Source organism: Haliotis rufescens, unplaced genomic scaffold (assembly GCF_023055435.1).
Source record: "Haliotis rufescens isolate VD_foot unplaced genomic scaffold, xgHalRufe1.0.p SCAF_5, whole genome shotgun sequence".
Classification (NCBI taxonomy): domain Eukaryota; kingdom Metazoa; phylum Mollusca; class Gastropoda; order Lepetellida; family Haliotidae; genus Haliotis; species Haliotis rufescens.
This window is the reverse complement of record NW_025964223.1, coordinates 37805355-37830974: the sequence shown is the minus strand read 5'-3', so window position 1 is coordinate 37830974 and position 25620 is coordinate 37805355. Positions and strand designations below refer to the sequence as shown.

The 25620-nt window shown below is 40.3% G+C and overlaps 2 protein-coding genes across 10 annotated transcripts in view; one reads left to right on the top strand and one right to left on the bottom strand.

The window, feature by feature from the left end:
• Positions 1-22394, bottom strand: part of LOC124116328 (sperm-associated antigen 17-like) — a 47199-nt gene extending 24805 nt beyond the window's left edge. For 3 of the 9 annotated variants that reach the window (XM_046477613.2, XM_046477621.2, XM_046477615.2), the window contains exons 1-16: positions 22218-22394; positions 21706-21846; positions 20030-20221; positions 19496-19522; positions 17494-17526; positions 16257-16410; positions 15408-15602; positions 13818-14002; positions 13408-13558; positions 12333-12517; positions 11761-11898; positions 10967-11243; positions 9850-10071; positions 8387-8551; positions 6536-6724; positions 1924-2117 (exon numbers count right to left, since the gene is read on the bottom strand). In XM_046477613.2, the coding sequence (XP_046333569.2) occupies positions 1924-2117; positions 6536-6724; positions 8387-8551; positions 9850-10071; positions 10967-11243; positions 11761-11898; positions 12333-12517; positions 13408-13558; positions 13818-14002; positions 15408-15602; positions 16257-16410; positions 17494-17526; positions 19496-19522; positions 20030-20221; positions 21706-21846; positions 22218-22310 (2541 nt within the window). In that variant the 5' untranslated portion in view covers positions 22311-22394. The remainder of the gene's footprint in view (positions 1-1923; positions 2118-6535; positions 6725-8386; positions 8552-9849; positions 10072-10966; positions 11244-11760; positions 11899-12332; positions 12518-13407; positions 13559-13817; positions 14003-15407; positions 15603-16256; positions 16411-17493; positions 17527-19495; positions 19523-20029; positions 20222-21705; positions 21847-22217) is intronic. The other 6 variants (XM_046477616.2, XM_046477622.2, XM_046477619.2 and 3 more) reach the window with 6 other exon arrangements.
• Positions 22395-22664: 270 nt separating this feature from the next.
• Positions 22665-24026, top strand: LOC124116327 (enoyl-[acyl-carrier-protein] reductase, mitochondrial-like). The gene has a single exon (XM_046477612.2). It carries the CDS (start codon positions 22689-22691, stop codon positions 23826-23828), a length of 1140 nt encoding a protein of 379 aa, XP_046333568.1. The 5' UTR covers positions 22665-22688; the 3' UTR covers positions 23829-24026.
• Positions 24027-25620: the final 1594 nt, after the last annotated feature.

Below are 25620 nucleotides of genomic sequence, written 5' to 3'. Positions count from 1 at the left end.
CAGCTGTGTCCTTACATATCCATAACCTCATGCACACACAAACATCTTTATCATGTCCCTACACACACTCACATCTTCAATCACATCCCCACACACAAACATCTTTATTCATGCCCTACACACTTACATCCTCAATCACGTCCCAACACCAACATCCTCAATCACATTCCCACACTCATAACCTCAATCATGACCCATGCACTCACAGCCACAATCACATCCCAACACACAAACATCTTTATTCATGCCCTACACACTTACATCCTCAATCACGTCCCAACACCAACATCCTCAATCACATTCCCACACTCATAACCTCAATCATGACCCATGCACTCACAGCCACAATCACATCCCAACACACAAACATCTTCAATCATGCACCACATGCTCACATCCTCAATCACGTCCCAACACAAACATCCTCAATCACATTCCCACACTCATAACCTCAATCATGACCCATGCACTCACAGCCACAATCACATCCCAACACACAAACATCTTTATTCATGCCCTACACGCTTACATCCTCAATCACGTCCCAACACCAACATCCTCAATCACATTCCCACACTCATAACCTCAATCATGACCCATGCACTCACAGCCACAATCACATCCCAACACACAAACATCTTTATTCATGCCCTACACACTTACATCCTCAATCACGTCCCAACACCAACATCCTCAATCACATTCCCACACTCATAACCTCAATCATGACCCATGCACTCACAGCCACAATCACATCCCAACACACAAACATCTTTATTCATGCCCTACACACTTACATCCTCAATCATGTCCCAACACCAACATCCTCAATCACATTCCCACACTCATAACCTCAATCATGACCCAAGCACTCACAGCCACAATCACATCCCAACACACAAACATCTTCAATCATGCACCACATGCTCACATCCTCAATCTTTCCCCACCCTCACTGCCTCAAACATGTCCCATGCACTCACTTCCTCACACTCACAGCATCAAACCTGTCCCATGCACTCCCTTCCTCAATTTCACAGCCTCAAACATGTCCCATGCACTCACTTCCTCACACTCACAGCCTCAAACATGTCCCATGCACTCACTTCCTCACACTCACAGCCTCAAACATGTCCCATGCACTCACTTCCTCACTCTCACAGCCTCAATCATTTCCCATGCACTCACTTCCTCACACTCACATCCCCAATCAAGACCCACACACTCACATCCTCAATCACATCTCCACACACTCACATCCTCAATCATGCTCCACACACTCACATCCTCAATCATGCTCCACACACTCACATCCTCAATCATGCTCCACACACTCACATCCTCAATCACATCTCCACACACTCACATCCTCAATCATGCCCCACATACTCACATCCTCAATCATGCTCCACACACTCACATTCTCAATCACATCCCTACCCACTCACATCCTCAATCATGCCCCACCCACTCACATCCTCAATCACATCACCACCCTCTCACATCCTCCTTCATATCACAACACATCCTACATCATGTCCTGACATCCTCAGGACCGCCTCCGTGGTCTAGTGGTAGAGCGTCCGCCCGGGTCCAGGGTTCAATCCCCGGCCGCGTCATACCAAAAGACGTTAAAAGATGGTACTGTTGTTACCCCGTCTGGTGCTCGGCATTAAGGGGCTAAAAACAAGGACTGGTCGGCTCGGAGTCAGTATACTGTGTCTGAGTGGGGTATTCATGTTAAACTGCGGCATGGTATCTCAGTGAGCTAGCACTATAAATCGGCATCAGTCCGGACTAGTACAAGCAACCACACAAACACACACACGTACATGCACGTCGCTATATAAGTGCAATAATTTTGGACGCGACGTTAAACCACATTTCACCTCACCTCACCTGACATCCTCATTTGTCACTCACCTGCAGAAGTATTGAATTGTCGAAGTGTTCAGCAAAGCACCATTGGTCCAAGGTCCTCTTCTGGGCCTCTACAATCTCCTTGATGCTGTCCTCCACACTCTGCTCCTCCCCCTCCCCACAGGCTGTCACCTCTTCATCCTCCCCAGTCTGGTGGGGAGGCACTGGTCGCCCTTCATCATCTACCTCAAAGTGCACTGAAACAGCACACAGAACTCATTTTGTTTTCTGTTAGAGAGAGAACTTGCAGAATTTTCCTATTCAGAATATTCTATAAGTAATACGTTACCACTGTTATACCGAGGCTGTTGTCCCCCACAACTGCTCTTATAGCGAAATCTTCCACAGACATCTCAATCACCTCATGCAGCACGGGCACCTAGCTGCCATGTGGCACCCTTGTCTCTTGCGAGAGCAAGTGCTCAGGGGGATGGACAGGCGGGCAACAGCCCAGTGGTAGCGTATTACTTATAGAATATTCCGAATAGGAAAATTCTACAAATTACATTAAGTAACACGTTACCACTGATGTACCGAGGCTGACTACCACAGTAGGCGGTGGGGAGCACCTACAACCCAAAACCTGACTGCTCGTGTTCCTTCCGACCAGTGGAAGTATACAACAAGGCGGAAGCACTCGAAGCGCATGCTCCCAGCTTGGCGTTTGACCCCGCAACGGGTAACCCCCCGAGACCAGTATGCCAGATTGATGACAGAACGAAGCCATAACGCAATCGAGTTGCGAGTTATGTCAGCAGTCCGATTAGGGTCGAAGCCTTAAGATAATACTTAAGGGCCCTAACCGGACACAGCGATCTGTCCTCGGTATCAGCAGGATGTAAGATTTCTTTGAGGGATCTTACAGTGAATTTCTCTCCGTTTGGCCAAATTTCTGATTCTTAGCGACAAAGCCCATGAGCAGGCCCAGGCTGACCGCTCCTTCGTCGCCCCTATCAAATCGAACTTTGGTGACATCGAGTGCGTGAATCTCAGACACACGTGCCGCCATGGCAAAGGAGAGGAGAAATGCTGTTTTCCAAGTCACATGCCGAAATGAAGCATTTTTCAAGGGTTTATACGGAGCCTCCGTAAGCGATTTTAACACCAGGGAAAGATCCCAGGCAGGAGCCCGAAGGCGACCTTTCTTAAGAACTTGCTGTTTGAAACCCTTGATAATACCCCGAATCACCGGCTCTTTTGAGAGACTGGTACCCATAGCAACGTCCCGTACCGTAGCAACATACGAGACATAGTTGGCAATGGAACCCCCCGGAGAGTTTCCGGGTCTTTCATAAGTGAGACATGAAACGAGCAATATCCTGCACAGATACCTTATCTGGCGAATGAATGTGATGTTTACAACACCACTTTGTGAAAATAGCCCAACGTGCATTATACATCTTCTGGGCCCGACGAGAAAAAAATTTACTCCGCAGACGCTCGGTGACAACATCCACGCGTGCAGATTGAACTGCCCTGCGTTTGGATGAAGCTGACGGGTGTGAGGGTGGATCAGGAGATCCGGTCTCACAGGCAGTGGAAGTGGCGACTGCGTGACCTGAGCCAGCAAGTCGGGGTACCACGATCTGTTCGGCCACATGGGCGCGATCAGTAACATTCGACAGCGAACTCCTCGGAGCCGGCTTAGAATGAATGGTATTAATGCTGTCGGCTGGTAAGCATAAGCGTCCATGCTCGTCCAGTCTAACGCGAGAGCATCATGATCGATGGCCCTCGGGTCCGGGACTGGTGATACAAACAACGGGAGTTGATTGTTGAACCTGGTTGCGAACAGGTCGACCATCGGACGACCCAAACGTTTGCACAGCCACTGAAACACTACTGGGTTGAGCATCCAATCTGTGGAGCTCGGATCCCGAGGCCTCGATAGAGCGTCGGCCAGTACGTTCCACACACCTGGGATGTGACGGGCGCGTACCTGGCACGGGACACTGTCCACCAGAGTGTAAAACTTGAACGTGAGATCCAGTAGCGAGTGACTGTGGGTTCACATAGGACACTACCGTTGTGTTGTCGGTCACCAGCATGAGCCGGGCGTCGACAAGACGATGCTTCCAGTGATTGACTGCGTTGTTCACTGCCTTGAACTCAAAGCAATTGATGTAAAGACCTAGTTTGTCTACGCACCACAGCCCAGAGCTCCCCTCCTCTCTAGATGGGCGCCCCAGCCCACTAGAGAGGCATCTGTACACAGGTTCAACGTGGCCCGGAAGGGCCGCATAGAGACTCCTGATAAGATGTTGCAAGGGACCGGAAGGGCCGCATAGAGACTCCTGATAAGACGTTGCAAGGGACCGTCCACCACTCCAGATGCGGTCGGAGCCGATCTGGGAGGGCGACGGACGCACTGTTCTCCTCCTGTGCTAACAACTGGATTAGAAACTGTTGCGGGCGGAGTTGGAGACGACCCTGATCGGTGCAGTCCTCGGCCGACACAAGTAGCCCTAACAGCTGTTCCCAAAAGTGAACAGTCTGTTGCACTGCTACAACTTTGGCAATCATCGCCTGAATCTTGTGCCACCGGTCTGGGGGGACAAAGAGGCGATGGGTCACCGTGTCCAACCAACCTCTAATGAACTTCAAGTTCTGTGAGGGGGTTAACTCGCTCTTGGGAACTGACGAGACAGTACATCCGTCATTCGATTGGCCACTAGCGAGTCGTCCAGGTACGCGAAGTACCTGACACCCCTCCTATGGAGGAACCCCACTATGGGGGTGGTTAACCGGGTGAACAGCCAGGGAGCGAATGAAAGGCCGAATGGGAGTACAACCCACTCGTAGTGCCTGCCTTGAAAGACAAACCTGAGATACTTGTGATGGTCCGAGTGAATCGGAACATGCAGATAAGCATCCTTCAGGTCGATCGAAGCGAGCCAGTCGGCCGGCAAGATCAGAGCTTTCAGGTCCGCCAAGGTCAACATTCTGAACTTGGGCGGCTTGTGCAGGTAAAACTCGTTGAACGATTTCAGATTGTGAATCATTCGGAGTTCGGCACTGTCCTTCTTGGGAACGAGAAATATCCTGGCGTAAAACCCCGGTGTTATTTCTGGTAGGGCTAACTCCCATACCGCCCTCTTCTCCACCAACCTGCCGATGGCATTGGCGAGGATGGGAAGATCGGCTTCCGAATAGAAACCTTCCAATCAGACCCAACCAGATCCAACGTATGCCGCAAAGCCACAGCAGACGAAGCAGACTGCTGTTCTTTGAGAACACCAGGGATCCGATTATTAAACAGGTTCTGCGCAGACCAAGGCTGCGAAAGGAGCACCTCTTGGTTGGCGGCGTCCAACCCAGAGGAGGCGGGGTAAGCTTGCCGCCTCAAGAAATGGCACATGCCGAAAAAGGCCGAAGCCCTGGCAACGTACTCAAGGGTTGCATTCAAACCGATAAAATTTTTTATAAATGCGCTGGTCTCTGTCCTTGGGGGAACAGGGTGCAACGGGTGTCCTCGCAAGGGACCCTGCACCGCAGACAACGATCATGAGGATCCCGAGAAGACAAAAACTTCTGACAGGCGCCACAGAGCCTGTTAACAGGAGTAGCCGGGGTGCTGGACAAAAGATCCATTTCCATGTCAGACATTGTTCTTTGAACAAAAACAAAACATGGTTACAACACACACACCAAACATATTCACAAACGTAGATTTTCCGAAGAAAAACAAACGATAATAGCGAATACATAAAATACATATAATAGATATATATATATATATAAATAGGTGATGCAAAAAAAACCCACGATATTCCACTAAAGTTGGACGGAAGACACAAAGTGCCGACGCCACACCCCGTTAGTAGTGAAAAAAGGCGCGAAAATTTAGGTGGGAAAATTTTCTAAGCGCCATATAACGAACGCCCCATAATTTACAGTTTACTTAGGACTAAGAAACAGTAATAAATATCACAAAGGATAGGCAGGAGGTGGAAAACTGTAGAACGCAAGTAGAACAGTCGATACACGTCTTGCTATGGCAAGCGAAGAGACAAGAGTGAAGGGTGTCACATGGCAGCTAGGTGGCTACGCACGTGCTGCATGAGGTGATTGAGATCTCTGTGGAAGATTTTGCTATAAGAGCAATTGTGGGGGACATCAGCCTCGATATAACAGTGGTAACGTATTACTTAATGTAATTTATGGATGTCAACTTTTTTAGCATGAAGAACACAAATTTTCGGAGTACATGCTTACTCCTTCATCAGGTGAAATAATTCACTTCTACATGCCATTCATTGACCTGAAGGTATTCTCTTGTGAGAATCAGGCTATATTTCCCTATTCAACATATAAGAAAAGCTATGAAAAGACACGAGTCATCAGAAGATGAAAAATCCCCCCGGCCCCAACAATAGTAAAAGGCACAACTTCAGCCTCTGGTTAATACATGTACCAAGTTTTGATGAAAAATCTTCATGGTTTTCAAGTTATGCTCTGGAAACGTAATACAGACAGACCAGATGATGACTATATCCGCCTGCATCACATGCCAGGGAGATTAAAAACTCAACTATCGTATAATTGTTAACTTTTCATATTTCTTTTTCATTGATTCTGGACATAAATCATCAACAGTGTATAAACCAGGGCCTACCTGAGTTGCTTCTTGAATGTTTCTCTGGGGAGTTGGATCTTGATGGTGGACGTAGAATCCCCTTCTTGCTGTCTGACGTGGAAGGGCGTGTCAGGATGGGGGTGGCATCCCGTTCCTTCCTACCAGATGCAAACGAATCCCCGCCAAAATCACTTTTGGACCTGTCATCTGGAGTTGGTGAGCGTCCTCCTAACATATCAAAGTAACACTAATCTCATTACAATCAGATCCTTTTCTCCAGTTTGGAACCCCTCTCCATCAAGATCCTACAGGAGAACATGATAACTCTCTAATCAGCTAATTAACATGTAGGTTTCTCAATAACTGGGACATGCAAGGAAGCATTTGGAGCAGCATATCTAACTTCTGTATCTCAAAAATGAATGGAAATGGGCAGTTCTGAATGGAGTACAATAATGTCCGAGCTATGTTGTGGATACATTACACACTATCATTTCAATCACATCTTTCAATGAACGACACATGAATTCCTTTTCGTTGCAGTCCCATTTTTCACATACCAAACATTACTAAAACAACACCACCAGATTGACATTGAAGTCAAAGCATGTTACATAGCTGACATCTGAGTGGCCCAGTAACTCATGCATCTTTCATATTGACTGGGTGGTCAAAGACAGCTTAAGGTTCATATATCAGCATACATGGAGGGTTCGTGGAATGTTGGCGGAGAGAGGTATCAAACTGAAGCAAAATATCTCATTTGAACGGGTTAGAGTGAGATATATTACCTACTTATTGAAACAAGGTCCTTCCCAAAATAGATGGACCGTGTGTAAGAATAAGAATAATATATTTTCTTGGCCAAAAAGTTAATTTTCCAGTAAAAGATGTGCAGAATTGACATCTGTGTACACTTAATCAACATTCCACTCCCATGAAGCCAAGGTCACTGTATTCTTTAGGCATTACAAGTACACAATGGAGTATTCAGTACTATATTTCATACAACAGATTTTAGACCATGTCTAATTCTTGAATTTGACTGTTTCACCTATTTTTGTACAGTGGTCCCTCGCTACAACGCTACCAATGGGGTCCAAATAATTCGTGGGCGTTATAGACGATGAGCCGTTTAACCGAGGCCGAGGCAGGGGAGCGCGCTCGGCAAATCTCAAATCAGCAATATGTGTTTATCTCACGTCACGTCAAAATAGTATATATTTTTATGGACCTAGATCTACCTGGAATATCATTCATTTATTAAATCTGTCACATTTCACAATGTCTGAAATACGTATTCCATTTCAATTTATAATTTTTTATCGATAGATGACATGTAGATGTATGACATATGACATACAAAACACTTTGATTTCATAGAGACACATTGATATTTCAATATGATAATTAAACTGTTAAATACCAGTATAAACACTATATTGTGGGAAGCATAAAGTTAAATACACAGGGTTAGTGAAGCATGCAACCTGGGTTATCTCAAGTGAGAAATTCTCAAAACACTGAAGAGCAGCAAGCAGCATTGTAATACCGGTAATATGATAATAACCTGGTAGAAATCTGCAAATATCAGATGAAAGCCTGAAGTCAAATGTAGCTGCTTTTTTGTGCATTTATGTGCAAAACAGGAAATCCAAACAAAAGCATTCTATGCATTATTCATTGCCATACTTGCAATTAAGACAAAATTGCAGATTTTGTGCTTTTAAATTCATAATTTCAAGCAAAATAAGAACAGGCCTAAAGCAATGATCATATCTAGTTAAATTCTAAATTACAGCAAAAACAGTAAAATGTGAAAACTAACACTATGAAAGTAAGAATCAAAAATAAAAAAATATTTAGATACAGTTGCTATGAGCCCCATACTTTTAACTTTTTTGTTTCTAGGTCGACCCTGCCTGCCAGTCTTAGACGTCTGAGGCTCCTCAGCTTGTGTGTTAGTTGCAGGCTGTGCAAGGTTGAGGGAGGTGGAATTATGTGAGGGGGTAGGGGAGCAAGGGAGGGACACATCCGTCCAGTCAAGCTCACTGCCTGAGTAAAGACAAGAGAAGGTTACAATATACAAGCAACAAGAGACATTGACACTTGTCTATTTCACAGGATGAGTGAGTTGCAAAACAAATTGCAAAAGTAGGATTTATTTTCAGATTGACAACTCAAATCATGTTGTTTAAATAGACAAATGACATTGACACATGAGAGGTTACAATGATACATCTTCTTAGTGACTGTTAATTTTTTAACCTTGAAATTGTTACAACGTAGAGATCAGTCTGAATCAATTAAATAGTGGATTAAAGAAGACTGAAACTAGGCAAAGATTCAACAATCATTGCAGAGGAAACGTATCACATGTGTACAAGTTGTAGAAAACATGTCTGGCATCACTAGAAATCAGAGATTTTTCAACAATCACCATTGATGTCAACCATCTTAATACTGAGTATGGTCTTGACGATTCTTATGTCTCAGACACATATTACAATACAAGAGTGGTGCAGAGATATTAAATCCATTTGTTTGCAATGAGCCTGTGGTGATGTGGTGTTACATGCACCTGTTTACAAATACAAAAGGCTCAACATTGCAACCCTAGTATACATGCAAATTGGTATGTATGAATTAATGACTTGTGTTTGGAGAAGAAAATTAGTCCAGAGCCCTGTTCCACTAAGCCATCTTAGCCCTAGGACGATCTTAACTCCCATATTCTAACATATACTTACAATCAGTGTAGCGCTAAGATCACTTTGAGGAACAGGCCCAAGGCACCTCATGTAATTACCCAAACTATTAACTTCATTTATATGTAGTTAACATTTACCATTTGCATGTTTAAGTACACGAGTGAACAATGTTAATACCACTACTATTGGTGAGCCACCTTCCCCAGGCAAACCAGTGGTGGATAGTATGAGCATCAATCCCTACTGTACAACCTTGCAAGAAATTCTATTCAAAGCTGAGAGATGGTCTTCCCTGGTGGTATGTAACCATCCAAGTACTATCATACTTAGCAGCCTTTTTCCATCCCCTATATAATCATCCCTTTAGAAAAATGTATTAAAACCCCGAAAGTCCCACATGGAAATTCCGTAGATGTAACACTTCAAGTACAAAATTCAAATTTTGACAAACATTGATTATAAATCAATTATCACATTATTAAAAAATAAATTACAGACACATAAAATTCTGTATTTTCTCAATTCGAGCAGTGAAATATCATCAATTTAATAAGATTTGTTTTCCTGTGTGTTCATAAAGGCTACAAGACACTAGAACATAATAAAAGAGAAAAGGTTAACTGAATACAGAGGGGGCAGTACCTGATCGCTCCTCATCGGAGGGCGAGGTGGACATAGGGAGCTTGGAAGGGTGTGCTTTCTCCTGGAGGTTTAGCATACCCTTGTAGTAGGGGTAAGGATCATCCCAGGGGATAGCAGAGTGTTCCATGCCCTCACTATCCCGGGTTATGATAAACCCGTTCGAATCAGTACCAGCGATGTCCATTGATTCAAATACAAACTGTTTGAAGGCTCTGTCAATTTCTGCAGACAGAAATCATAAACAAATCAGCACATATAATTCCAGGAAAATTGAAACACATGAAACAGAAGAAGGAAACACCTGTCAGTTAGTCAGTGAAATTCCAGAAGTCACTTGTAACTCCCATCCATGTCAAGTTTGTCAATCAAATTCAAATATATACAATATTTAATGACTAAAAGTGTTGATTTCCACAACAAAAAAAACATCAGATCAGAATCAGAATAGACATGTTTCTTATTCCAAAGCAGAAACAGTGTACCCATACTAACAGCTTCCCACTTTAGACAGGGCACAAATCACACCATGTAAACAAGTTGTTAAAAGAGTGAGTGATCGAGTGTGGTTTTATGCCGCTTTTAGCAATATTCCAGCAACATCACGACGGGGGACACCAGAGACGGGCCTCACACATTGTATGTAATGAGCAAACACTTTAACCACTCAATAGACTACCCCACTGCCCCTAGTCGTTAAAAGAGATTTCTTCTGGACAATTGACTGCATAAAATAATTTTCAGGATAGGTATCATATCCCAGATTTTAAAATCACTGAAGTCAGCATGGCAACAAGAAAACCACATCCACCATATACTGTGTTTGATTTATGCTCGGCAGAATAAAATGAATTTAGTTGATTATTTTCCTTGCATTCTGCCAAAATGGCGCATTCAGTTGTCATAGTACCATATGACGTCATCCATTGTATCATGACGTCCTAGAGATTTCAAACAGACATCATGTGTTCTGAGACTTGTGAGGGCTATTGATAACTTCACTCCTGGAAATTTTACTATAGTAACATTTCTGGGAGTCATATACTTAATAACACATAATGATAATCTCATACTTGCAACCATGGACACAAGCCTTAGTCCTTAATTCTACAACAATTACCTGATGGTGACATTGTCCCTGTGGCACAGAAATGGATGAGTTCTTGTAGGCGAGCCGCTCTCTCTCGGACAACGCCTGACGTTGGTTGTGGAAGATCTCGGGACTGGGCAAACATGATGTGTTTGAGCATATTTTTTTCAGTCTGCAGTGGGTTGAAGCAATAGATGGTATTGAGGTGATGTGTCCTCATCGTGATGTCATCCTTGCTGTTTGTCAAGAGTGGTTGTCGTGGCACATCAGGAGGTCTCTCAGGGAGGTCAAACACATCAGACAACTCCTGTGATTAGAGTAAGTTGTCAAAACAGGAGGTTTGGGTTTCCTTAGCATAATAATTAGTTCCAAATGAAATCTTTATGTATGTCCTGATCAAATAGTAACTCACAATCCCCAAGTTGAAAATTATATACGTATAACTATATGTCAATGGAATCCTCAGAATCAGTACTCCATTCTACAACAAGCATCATCAGAAGATGACAAAACGCCCTGAACCCAACAATAGCAAAAGGCACCCCTTCTGCCCCTGGTTAATACATGTACAAAGTTAGGAAGAAAAGACAGACAGACCAGATGATGACAATTAGAACAACAAACATGGAACCAACAACAACACAATTAATTATATCGTTTACCACAGACATCCAAACTGTAATCATGCTGCAGGATGACTTGATAAAACCCCACAACGACATCATAGTGTGAATCTTGCATACCTCTATGGCACGATACAAAATAATGTACTATGCAAAATACACTTATATATTCATCATTATTTCTGCAACTGATTTTTGTACCTTGTGCTCACTTTCACTGAGAGCAAGTTTGAATGCAACATCAGTGAGGTGAGATGCCAGGAGGTTGTTGAGGCCATCAGTGCGAGTTGGAGGCGGCTGTTCACTCGGTGGATCCTTACTCTGCTCAGAAGCCTCAATCTGGTGACAGAGAGATGACAGTCTCAGTTACACACATTCACATATGAAAGGCTACTGTTACAAGTTACGAAAAGCCATTAGTTTCAGGTTTTTGGTTTATTAAAAAGCAGCTAAATTTGTTGACATTTCATTACAATGAAGATCATAAACGTGTATAGAAAATGAATGTCTGTAAACAATTATGATGTATGGGTATCCCATGTCATATAACGTTCTGACATTTTAACATGTAGAAAATTATTTTAGGCAAAACTGTCATCATCACTTTGATTCCTGTTGACTGATACCAATAATTGTCAAATTTTCTTGACTTTTTTACATTTATTAATTTACATTGTTCAAGATTAATAAATTTGTTTTATTAAAACTTACATTTCAGGACAGAAAATGTACAATGCTCATGGCTATTTTCTAAAGTTATTAACTAAACTGACCTGTTCCAGCATACAGTGCATGACAAGAGGCACACTGACACTCTCCTGGGGAACACAGTTCATCAGGTCATTGTAGTATCTCATGTCCACTGTCTGGTCTGGCTGGTCACCAGTGGTCAGTGATGTCTGACTGACCTGGGGAGCCACTTGAGCTCCTGGAGTGCCTGTGCCACTAGACTGTGTGTCTGAAACAGAGAACACATCACCACTATGTTCAACATGTTTTACAATAGATAAATAACAGAGTTTCCATATAGTGTATAATTCATTCTATCATGACCAAGCTATCAAAATACTATTGTATCATGACCAAGCTATCAAGATGCTATTGTATCAAGACCTAGCTATCAAGGTACTATTGTATCAAGACCTAGCTATCAAGGTACTATTGTATCATGACCTAGCTATCAAGGTGCTACTGTATTATAACCTAGCTATCAAGGTACTATTTTATGATGACCAAACTATCAAAGTACTGTTGTATCATGACCTAGCTATCAAGGTGCTATTGTATCATGACCTAGATATCAAGGTGCTCTTATATCATGACCTAGATATCAAGGTGCTATTGTATCATGACCTAACTATCAAGGTGCTATTGTATCATGACCTAGCTATCAAGATGCTATTGTAGCATGACCTAGCTATCAAGGTGCTATTGTATCATGACCTAACTATCAAGGTACTATTGTATCATGACCTAGCTATCAAGATACTATTGCATCATGACCTACCTATCAAGATGCTATTGTATCATGACCTAGCTGTCAAGGTACTATTGTATCATGACCTAGCTATCAAGGTACTATTGTATCATGACCTAGCTATCAAGGTACTATTGTATCATGGCCTAGCTATCAAAGTATTATTGTGTTGAGTGAGTGAATGTTGTTTTAAATTGCAGTCCTCAATATTCAAGCAGCCTGTAAAGAATCAGGGTCCAATGATACACAATCAACCGGGTCACACAAATGTTATGTGAATGTAGTTTATGGTGCTAGGGACCTATTCCCCCGGTATCCCAAAAGTGTTACAGCCCAAAAAAACTAAATTATGAAGTATAAGAAGTGCTCACCTTGGCCAGCAGGGGGCGCCGGAGGCAGTCCATGTAGTGGGATGTTCAACAGCTTCAGGTTGTCCAGGTAGGTGTGGTATAGACGATGAGCATCAGTCAAGTCGTAGATCATCACAGCTATATCTTCAAACAAGGCTGCGCCAAAGTTGGTCTAGAGGGACACATAAAACAACATACACCCCATGTGATACTGCTACATCTTAAAATATACCATGATATACCAAACAATATTATATATGGAAACATTTTTCAGATTTTTCAGAAACCTTAGTTGATATTTCAAGGAAATATGGTGATTACATTATCTTCAACAAAACAAAACGAAACAATCAACAAGAATAAGCAGTCTTCACATAAACCATGAGTGCTGATCTCAGACATATTCTGGTGAGTGTGCAGGTCACAACTACCTTCTGGTCATTCTCCTCCAGACTCTCTGGTACAATGAGGGCCTTGACCTCATACTGTAGACAGGGGATATCATGCAGTTTGGATGTGTCTGGGTTCCGCTGTAGCAACAGCAGCAGGTCTCTCCAGAACTTCTTGATTTCATTCTGGAGCTTCTGCTTTTCTACCCGATTCTGCTCTTCAAGAGCTGAGGAAGAATGTATGGACAAGGTCAAGGAACACATAAGATCAGGAAAGACATATGGTTTGGATGCACAAAGTCAGGATACACACATGATCAGGACATAAACAAGGTGAGGATACTGACTGGTTGCATACGAGGTCAGTACACAGACAAAGTTGGAAAAGACCAAATGTCAGGAAATACAAAAGGTCTAGGCACACACAAAGTCAGGAAACATCTAAGGTCTGAAAATAAATCAGTTCAGGAAACATACAAGATCAGGATCCACACAAAGTCAGAAAAGACAAAGCCAGGAAACAGATAATACAATGTCATGACACACATAATGTCAGAATAGAAACAAGATCACGAAACACACAAAGTCAGTAAAGATATAATGTTAGAATAGAAACAAGGTCAGGAAGCATACGAGGTCAGGAAAGGCAATGTCAGAATAGAGACATGTTCAGGAAACACACATGGTCAGGTCTGTCAGAATGGAAACAAGGTCAGGAAAGACATAATGTCAAAATAGAAACAAGGTCACGAAACACACAAAATCAGTGAAGATATAATTTCAGAATAGAAGCAAGGTCAGGAAAGAGAATGTCAAAAAAGAGACAAGTTCAGGAAACACATAAGGTCAGGTAAGACATTATGTCAGAATAGAAACAAGGTCAGGAAACACACAAGGTCAAGAAAGACATAATGTCAAAATAGAAACAAGGTCAGGAAACACACTAGGCCAAGAAAAACATTATGTCAGAATAGAAACAAGGTCAAGAAAGACATAATGTCAGAATAGAAACAAGGTCAGGAGACACACAAAATCTAGAAGTGAGATAGTAAATATGTGAATTGGGTTTAAGGCCACTTTGAACAGTATTTCAGTTATATCACGGCATGTCAGCTTAAATGTGGGAGGAAAGGCTGAAGTGATGCAGGTCCCAGATGTTTACCACTTCGGTGAAATCCATGAGCACATGTATGGTGCTGACAAACCTAGAAACATAATCGGGGCAACAAAATCTTGAAGGTCATACCAGGTTTGAATACTGGTATAAGTGTCAGGGATGTAGCAAGTACCACAATGGACAGTCCTCATTCACCTAATTCTTGAACACATTTGTTTCTTTAATCAGTAGAATCTATCCTGAGACAGTTTTGTTATTTGCAAATAGGCAACTGATACATTTATTAAAATGTTTGTAGAAAACTGGCAAAATAAAGTATGCCCTACTTTTCAGAAAGAAGACATCAATAGAAACTCTAAAATGATGTTTCATGTACTAAAATGATGTTTCATGCACTAAAATGATGTTTCAGTGCATGCCATCTAATGATGGCCAGGCATGCACTGCGTGAACATGAATTATAAAAAGATATCACCCAAAATTAGCATCGTTCTGTATTGATGACAGCCTCATACCTAATGTTTTTTCATCCTTCTCTTTGTCTGTCTTTTCATCTGACTGGGTCTCCAACAGCAGGCTGTAGTCTTGTGCAGACAACCTGATAACTGAGTCCACATTGATTCCAACCTCCGATAGTTGACCAAATAGGTGTGGGTTATGGAATCCATAGATGACCACATAGTGCTGGGCACCATCGTCAGGCTCATCATCTGATGGACAAGAGGTCATCTTAACTTCAGACATTTATAGCTTAGTTAGACATGTTATAATACAATTTCTTTAGAAAAAAAGTTTGTTTGTTTGTTTGTTTGTGGTTTAACACCATACTCAGCAATATTCCAGCCATATGACGACAGTCTGTAAATAATTGAGTCTGGACCAGACAATCCAGTGATTAATATCATGAGCATCGATCCACGCAATTGGGATCGATGACATGCATCAACCAAGTCAGCGAGCCTGACCACCTGATCCCTTTAGTGGCCTTTTACAGCAAGCATGGGTTGCTGAAGACCTATTCTACCCAGGATCTTCATGGGTCGTAAATTTAAGTTAAAGTTCACTCTTTCCAGCACACAGTCTATTTAAGGTGATAGATCAGTTTCATTATATTTTTATGGCTATGTCATTTTTGGATATTCTGATCCACAAATAACACAAACGACACAATACTAACCCCCTCTGTTCAGTGATATGACAAATATTCTTGTAAACAGTTTGGTATTTCTTTTCATATTTCAAACATCTAAGACCAGTTAAGTATCTGTAAACAAACTTATTGTTTGCTGATGCCTTCAACAAAGCACAAGTATCAAACAAAGTGAGTTCTACATATGTAGCAGGAAGACTCTAGCTCAACTCACCAATATATTTACTCTCTGTATCCTCATCTCCCCTCTTCCGCAGCTTGCTCCCATCTTTAGCTGACTGAGGCTCAGGGGTCTTCTTGCCTCCCTTCTTGGGGGACTTGGCCCGGTCCTTCTTGTCCTTCTTCCCTTTGTCCTTGTCTGCAACAGCCTAGGGAGGACACACAAGAGGACATATTCAGGGAGGACATATACAGTGACAGCAAGGCCTAAAAACAAGGGGTGCAGGTCTCATGTCTGTTTCTTTTTTTTGCAAGTTAGTGTTTTACTGTTCTTAGAACTATGTCGTCTACACCCAGGAGGGTGCCTATCAATGGATTAGTTGTGTTCTGCTTAGGTCTTCTGAATCAAGGTGGTAAAGAAAAGGAACCAAAGCATTTTAGAAAGCTGACATCTGATTGGCTCAAGAAACCATGCATCCTCCATTCTGACAGGGTGGAAAACATTTGTTCAGGGTTCAGCTGATGCAACCTCATATAGAGGGTGGTCAGATATTCATGCAGAGAGGAGTTGTATCGGAGTAAGACATCTGATGTTAATGAGGTTGCCGGTCTAAACACAATCAATTTATTCATATATACACACTGAATTTCTTTCTTTTGACTACATACATGTAAATATACATGCAGGTTTCATATAAATAAGATAAAAGACTTAAAAACTCTTTGGGGAGAATGATTAATATTCATCAGCTGAACATATTTTGTTGTATACTCTCATACAAAAATCTATTGCAGAAATTTGATACAAGCCATACTATAATACAGAAAGGAGATTCTCCAACTGTATCCTATGATGTCAAAATGTAAAACCCTGGCATGATAAATGTGTAAAGTGTTCATAATGAAATGATTATTGGATGTTAAAGAACTTGAAATGTAAGACATACACTTCTAATCATAACAATAAATAAACAAAAGTTGTTCATTGTAATGTTAATATTAGTTTCACAGATTACTATGTTAAAGAAACTGAAATCAACATATAAGTTTTTACAGCAAACAAGATGGTACAAAACATATTCAAATCTTGTCAATCAAAACAAACACAAGCATGAAGAATAAAGAGAAATGAACAAACTTGCAATAATCATGCATTGTAATTAATGATGGTGTTTTAGGCCATGAGGTTTAAATGAGGTTGGAACAGCAAAATGTAACAAGTTCACTGTGAAATATACGACACTATATGTCAAACTGTAACTTCAAACAAGGGTGACAAACACATCACTCACTCTCACCTCTGCCTTGGCATGCTGTTGCTCAGCCTTGTAGAAGAAACAAGGACGGAAACAGTAGAGGGGATGGCAGAACAACATAAGTCAGGATAAAACCATTAAATTGTAGGCTACCTTAGTCACTACAGTCCAAAGTATTGGTCTACTAAAATGACTTTCATAGGCCTACCAAAGAAAACAAGCAGAAGGCTCTAAACTATGGAATATGTACACACATTAAATAGAAATAGCCACACAAATTACAAATATACACACAATCCCCATAAAGTTTGCATCATAACGGTAAGAACGAAGCACATTTTCAAAGGAACCTGACACGATAAACATGGTAAATCACACAGACTGCAACAAATGGTTACATACTGTGTGATTTACAGTGAAAATTGTAACAGAACATAGTTACAGGCATGTTGTCTCAAACAGTTTTGGCACAGAATGCCTTTGACATTCATGCAAGGTAAGCTTTATGTAAGAGATGTAAATATGTCTACAAACCAGCTCAACGAGGAGTTTATCAGCAACCAAGTTCTTACATCTACACTTTTGATAAAACGCCATTACAAGTCTCTTGACGAAACAGGTGTTGGTTGTTTAATGCCGCACTCAGCAATATTTCAGCTGTATGACAGCAGTCTGTATATAATCTAGTCTGGACCATACAATCCAGTGATTGACATCATGAGCATTGATCCACACAATTGGGATACGATGACATGCATCAACCAAGTCAGTGAGCCTGACCAACCAATCCTGTTAGTCGCCTATTACAACAAGCATAGCCGCCTTTTGTGGCCATCATGGGTTGCTGAAGACCTATACCAACCCGAATCTTCCTGGGTTCGAAACAGTAGCTTACACCCGTGACCCACATTGTAATGAGTAATGATATGTCTGTTGCCTTTGAGGTTTTGTAGTTAAATGTCAGTAAATTCAAGACATCTGTTAATATATAACATGGTGGAATCCAGTCTCAATGTTACAGGAAGAATTTGAATAACAAGAGACTTGAGCATGTTGAGTGTAGGAATAAGCAAAAACATTCAGTTCAGCTTAACCATGAGATTATCCATATTTTGAGACCACCCAGGACCAGATAAATTGTTAATCACTGTAGTCAGAAATATTCCAGCTATATGACAGTGGCCTGCAAACAATCAAGTCTGGACCAGACAATCCGTAGATTAATATGAAGAGCAATGTTCCACACCATCAGAGCATGATAACATGCAAAGAACCAAGTCACTGAGCCTGACCACCGAATCCAGTTAGTCGCCTTTTGTGACAAGCTTAGATTACTGAGGACATATTCCAAGCCGGAGTCTCCACAGGGTCCAGATAACGAGGGTCGACTGTATAGTGCAAACTTGATATAAACTTCTCCTAAACTTGACAAAGTAATATACCGGTTGTGTAGACATTTCATTTCTATATTGGTTGGGTGAAATAAAATAAAATAATATACACAATAAACATTCACTGCAAATGGTTAAACCGAGTTGATTATCATTGAGAAAATGTCAGAATGGGATCAGATTAAGTAGGTAGGAACAGAAGTAGCTATATTATACAGCAACCACTTTCAATCTGTTATCAAGGTGTCACAATAGCAGTAATCATGGTAATCAGACAAATACTGTTTTATTTCAGATTCATTAGTTTCATACAACATGAAGATCTTATCTTGACATTAGGCCAGTCTTTTTTGTTGTGAATTTTGTTCAATATTTTACTTCAAGAGTTTTATTGGTCAATTAACTTTAAATCACACTGGCAACAGGTAGTTTTACGCTCCTATAATTTGGGCTAAGTTCAATAGCTATAAAAAACAACGATGTAAATATAAATTTGAAAACTGGACTGGCTTCATGACATAATCTTTATATAACTATCTTCCAGTTATCTATCAATATGTTCATTAATGCTTGCCAACAAGCATGTCAATTGCAGATCAATGTCAAAGAGCAAATACTGTTTTGTCTCTCAGGTGACATACGCATACCTTCTCAGCAATTAAACTTTTCAGCAGCTGAAGAGCAAAGTGACAAAAGTGGTGCAGTTAATATCAAGCTCTAAATCTAGAAAGACAGACTGCCTAGCACTATATGAGCTACCAGAACTATTAGTTGTGGCTAAATCTAATTCTAATGAAAATACATGAAGGCCCGTGCAGAAAAGGCTGACAAAAAAATATGAGTTAAATGTGCATATGTAAATTGACAAATATAGAAAATAATAATGATAATGAGACAGTAAATCGTCATAATTATTGTTCTACTATTGATACGTTTGGACAAAGTGAAACATTATATAGCTCACCTCTTAATAAATAATGTACATGAAATTATCAGTGAAGTATAAAGTTATTCAGTTGAGGTAAAATATATTGTTAAAATCTTAGATATGTGAAATAAATTAATCAACATAAATCATAAGAAACACTACATGCACTATATATCTGAAGAGTATAGACAGAATGACTGCAGCATCTATGGCGTACACTACAACATAAGGAGATAAGCTGCTTGGCTTATACCTTCTTCTCTGCTTCTCTTCTCTTCAGGTCAGTTGTTTTGATGGCCAACAGTTTGAACTTGATAAGCCTGGCTAAAAGAGTAAGAGGAATGTCTTCTCCATTGTCCAGGTAGAGTTTGCATGGCTCACACACTTCATAGTAAGCTGGTACCTCCTTTCCCTTTTTGGACTTTGGGTTACCGAGGTCACGGACCTTGGAAAATGACAGTGATTGGTTATTAGGGAGAATGAATACATGTGTAAACTTGGTCAATGAAATGTGTGTAGTTTGAAAAGGTCAATCACAAATTAAAGTATGAGAAATATCTTTGCCACATCTCAAATGCTCTTTGAAAGTAACAATGAAATCAAAATGCATTTCAACAGCATTAATTAGAAAGATGAATGAGCAAGTTATATAATTTATTTCTACCATTAGGTTAACATTAATTTCCAGTTGATGGTTGATTTAACAGAGAAACACAACAGGGATGTGATTGATAAACTAATATATTGTTTCAGTCATTTTCAACACATAAAATGGGAATGGCATAACCATAAATACTGCACCTTTAAATTATCTATTTAGACAACTTCCACTAAAATTGAAAAAGCAAACAAATATATGTATAAAATACGAAACATTTCGTTGATGGCACTATCAAATCATTGATATCAGATAAATCAGCCTAATATTTATTTTTTTTGTAATTTGAATTCCCTATTTGTCCCCCTTAAAGTGGAATATTTTGCTTACTGAAACCTTTGAAATATTGTATGAAAGATATCAGGTTCATATGGCTGATCACCTTGTGTTTATTCTTTCTATCAGTTACAAGTTTTGGACACTTAACTTCTGGGGAAAACCTAACTATGAACAAGTCTGTTCTTCCAAATCAACTTTTTACTATCTGTTAACTTTGTACTTTGTTTCCTATTTCATTGGTCATTTTCAAATATTAGAAAATTCTTCCTTAAAATATTCCAGTGTTGAAAAGACCAAAGTCTAATTCTCCTGTATATGAGCACATCTTCTGATTTTCATAATAATTTCTTAAAAGTTTTTTATATCATTTCCTATAATATGCAGGTCTAGTGACCTTCATTCACTCCCTCCTTCTCTTTTTACTTGTAAGACAAAAAGCAACATTTAGAGTGCCATTAATTTAGAAACCGTGGCGAGGTATTGAAGCAACTGCCATCTAGACTACCCATTTTCAGACTTGAAACCTGACTGGGACTCAACCCCCACAAAGTACTAGTATCTATACTTTACAAAGAAAGTGTTATCACAAATATAACATTTGTTACATTTGACCCCTTTCTAAATGGCATTGTGTATTCATAACTTTCAGGCATGGGAGCCATGCCAGTTTACACTGGGGAGAGGGGTACACAAAATATGTGATCTAGACTACCAGTTGTCAGATTTTTGTGGGAGCCTCGGTGACTGAGTGGGTAAAACACTAACTGTGTGTGCTGGTGATTAGGTGCTGACTCTGGCAGTGTGGGTTCGAATCCCAGTGGGACTCAATCCCCAAAAGTACTAGAATCTGTACTTTACTAAGAAAGTGTTCTCCCAAATATAACATTTGTGGTAATAAAAATAGGATAACTGAGAATGTTTTCACATTCTCATACCTGTAGGCCAATCTACATTGTGTCAAAAATGAAAAAGAAATTGTTTCATTTTCTCACTTCATTGTATAGGCTCTCTTTGCCAATAACACTGAAAAGTTTCCTCGTGCCTCCAGCAATTGCGGCTGCAAGAACGTTGATGTAAACATAATCTTCCGATGTGTTGCCAACTACAAAGGATATGTTTGATTTCCATTTTTCCTGAAAAAAAAAGAATATTATCATCTTTTTTTCTGTTGAATGGTCTAAACATAACATAGATGTTACATATATAGAGAAATTTTGACAATCTAATCTTACAACAAAGGATGTTCCTCAATATAGCTGCAGGTGCCCTTATACAGCGCAACTGAGATAACTACAATATCAGTTCTATAATTTCACAATCATACTACAGTTATTTGCTGTCAAAATGTGTCCAAGGTTGGGAACAACTAAACGGGGTTGAATCTGATTAAAACTCCAAGAGTAGCATTATGTCTGTTGATGTCAAATTTATAAAGTACAACAAATTCAACATATGTAGACAAGATGACGTCCCAGAAGACTTCGAAAATAACAACAAACATTACCTCATCAAGTGCTGCAGTAAGAAGTGCCTGCTCCCATTTTGCACCCCCCTGTTGTCCGGTTCCGCTTTTAACTCTTTTCCCGGCTTTTGACATTATATTTTTTCCACAGATGGTCAAAGCGAAGACGTAACGTACAGCTCGGCGGAGTTCATGAGTCTCTCGCCATTTTGTTTAGTATGTTGCTATGCGAACTGAGCATGCGCTAATGGAATTTCCGGTCGCTAGCCTCGCACGTGGAGATACTACTTGTTTTCAACATTAAATATTAGAATCAACTGTGAATCTTCAATTATGAAAAATACGAAAAATGTCGACAATAGAAACCTATGTATAATTCGATTTGAATTAAGTTAATACTGATATAAATATATATGGTTTATTCAGATACGAACATAAGTTTTATATATATATATTCATACTTAGTATAGTTGATATGTTACAATTGATGTGGATTACAATATAGCAACAAATATGGCCTCCGTTTTAAGGTCGTGGAAACCTCTGTTGACCACATTATTTAGGCAATTGTCTGGTCAACAATTACAAATTGCAAATGCCAGTCGTCTCCAGCGATGTGCATCATCTTTAACTTCTCATCAGATAACATACAATAAATTTGGAGATCCGAGACAAGTGCTAGAAAAAACAGAAGTTCAACTCCAAACGTCAGTACAGAAACATGAAGTTTTGATAAAGATGTTAATGGCTCCTGTGAACCCATCCGACATCAACATGATAGAAGGAACTTATTTTATTCGTCCCCCATTACCAGCAGTTGTCGGAAATGAAGGTGTTGGAGAGATCATTGGTAAAGGAAGTAGTGTTTCTGACCTTGACATTGGTGATTGGGTTATCCCAGCAGATTCGGGATGGGGCACATGGAGAAGTTATGCAGTTGCACCAAGATCAACAGTTTTCAAAGTTGCAAATGATATCCCCGTTGTCAGTGCTGCAACCCTCTTAGTAAACCCTCCCACTGCATATCGTATGTTGAAAGATTATGTAGATCTGAACCCAGGTGATATTGTTATCCAGAATGGTGCAAATAGCGCCGTTGGACAATGTGTAATTCAACTTGCTAAACACTGGAACATCACAACCATAAACATGGTCAGAGATCGGCCAGACATTGACCAACTCATCCACTACCTTAGAGATCTTGGAGCAGACCATGTTGTCTCTGAAACGTTTTGCCGTTCACCAGAAATGAAAGATTTCATGAAGTCACTGCCCTCACAACCAAAGCTAGGGTTAAATTGTGTAGGGGGATCAAGTTCAACAGAGATTCTTCGACATCTTGGTCAAGGTGCAAAGATGATAACATATGGGGGGATGTCCCGTAAACCGATTGTGGTACCAACAGGTGCTCTTTTGTTTAAAGAAATCAAACTAGAAGGTTACTGGAACACTGAATGGAACAAAAGAAATAGAGACAGTCAGGTGCGTGATGAAATGTACCAGAGTATCTGTCAGCTGATACGAGACAAACATTTCAAGAATCCTGTCAGTGGTAACATTCCACTAGAGCTATATGACAGAGCTGTTGCTGAATCACTGGAGAGCTTCAAAGGCACAAAGAAAATTCTTGTGATGGATAAGAATCTGTTGTAATACTTTGATGAAGATGTTTCATTTGTTATCTGATGGTGAAACAACAGCTTGTGCATCTTGTCTGTTCAACTGTAACTGCCATAATTGTTGACCAAAATGTATTTCTGAAAGGCTGTGTGTAACAAGTGTTAAGGCTTGGCTGTCCATCGTAATGTATTCAAGAGTATTATGTTGTTGGAATAAAAAAATAGTTTTCAACATTATCATGATTACCAATCAAGATCAAGACCAAAATGTATTTCTGAAGGGCTGTGTGTAACAAGTGTTAAGGTAATTTGGATGATTTTACATCACTTCAAACCTTGTGACGAATATCTATGCTGACTTTTAGAACACTACGTGCAGTACATTCTGAGGAACATAAACATCTTCTGGGACGCCAAAGTTGAATGTTGATCGTGTCTTGAACAAAATTGAATCAGGGGTAGATTTAACAACAAACTTTTATGAAGCCAGCAGGGCTTGCTCCTTTTAAAACAACTTTTAACAACTAATTGATGGAGCCGGAAAGCAGGTCTTTCCTTGCAACATGCATCAAAGTATTTGAGCACCTTCACTTAAAACAATAAAAGATGTTGAAAATATATGTAGATGCCAAGTTGACGGTACAAATGCTTTGCAAATCCTGCAATTGACCTAAATATATACAGCAGTTTACGAACTGATGTCGATTTCGTCATGCAATTTTGATTGGACTATGTTAGTCCAGCCAAAACATGACCCAGAAATTCCAGCCTAGTTCGGCAAGGGTGGTAACTGGACTTTTAAAGTCACTAAACTCCCTTGCCTTGGGAAAATGGCAGAAATCGAGACAGGAACTCCTCACCCCTGAAACGCCTTTTCCTGCACTCTGAGATTATATCTTGGCTTGCATTTGCCTCATTGCCTGGTGATTTATGAGCAAATAAAGATGTTGTTATACATACAAACATTACAAAATGGTGGCCGCTAGTAATTCTTCTGAGATATTCGAGATATATCTTTCATCGAGTTAACCGTTCACTTGACCTCATCACCCCTTAATATTTCCCCATCGAACTTGAACAATTCCCGACAAGTGTCTAATTAAAAACAAATTAACATGCACAGAGACGGGGTGACATTTTTACTAGCCAGATGGGCCATCTACTTTACGTTTTAGCAAGCTCTTTGAAATTTTAACTGGCCACGGGCTAACAGGCCAGCAGTTAAATCAACTCCTGTGAATGTACTCACAGCCACTATCATTCACATAAAGTTTCAGCCTTGTGCATGCAAATGCATTTTTTTACCATTTTGCAAAATTTGATTTTACAAATATTTATGACAAAAAAGTTTTAAAAAATGATAATGATTTGAACAAAGTGTGACATCATCATGAGAAGGAACATGCAGCTGATTAGGCTGGACTTCACAGACAATCAGGCTATGACATAAGTTCACTTGACTTACAGGTGAGTTAACATGATATCCCCAAGATGTAATTATTATGAATAATTTCAAATGTAATTAGTGAACTGTAAGGCAACGTCAGTTTAAAAAATATTTAGAGCATCTATATGGGATTATTCACAAATGTTTAGCAATGTTTAGTGCAGATGAAATTTGTATTTCATTTTTCATTGTAATGGAAAGTATTATGGCTAATATCTGACATCTGTGGTATCTCAGTGCCTAGATATTGCCACAGTACTATAGTAATACCACTATAGTAATACCACAACTCAGAACCTCCCACTTTTCAATATATTCATCGTGTATACAAATTTCATCATTTTCCAAATTTCAAAGCAATTGATCAGTTGTATGAAGA

Bases quoted from the DNA above. Each gene is read 5' to 3' on its own strand.
- LOC124116327 (XM_046477612.2), top strand. From the start codon at position 22,689: ATGGCCTCCGTTTTAAGGTCGTGGAAACCTCTGTTGACCACATTATTT.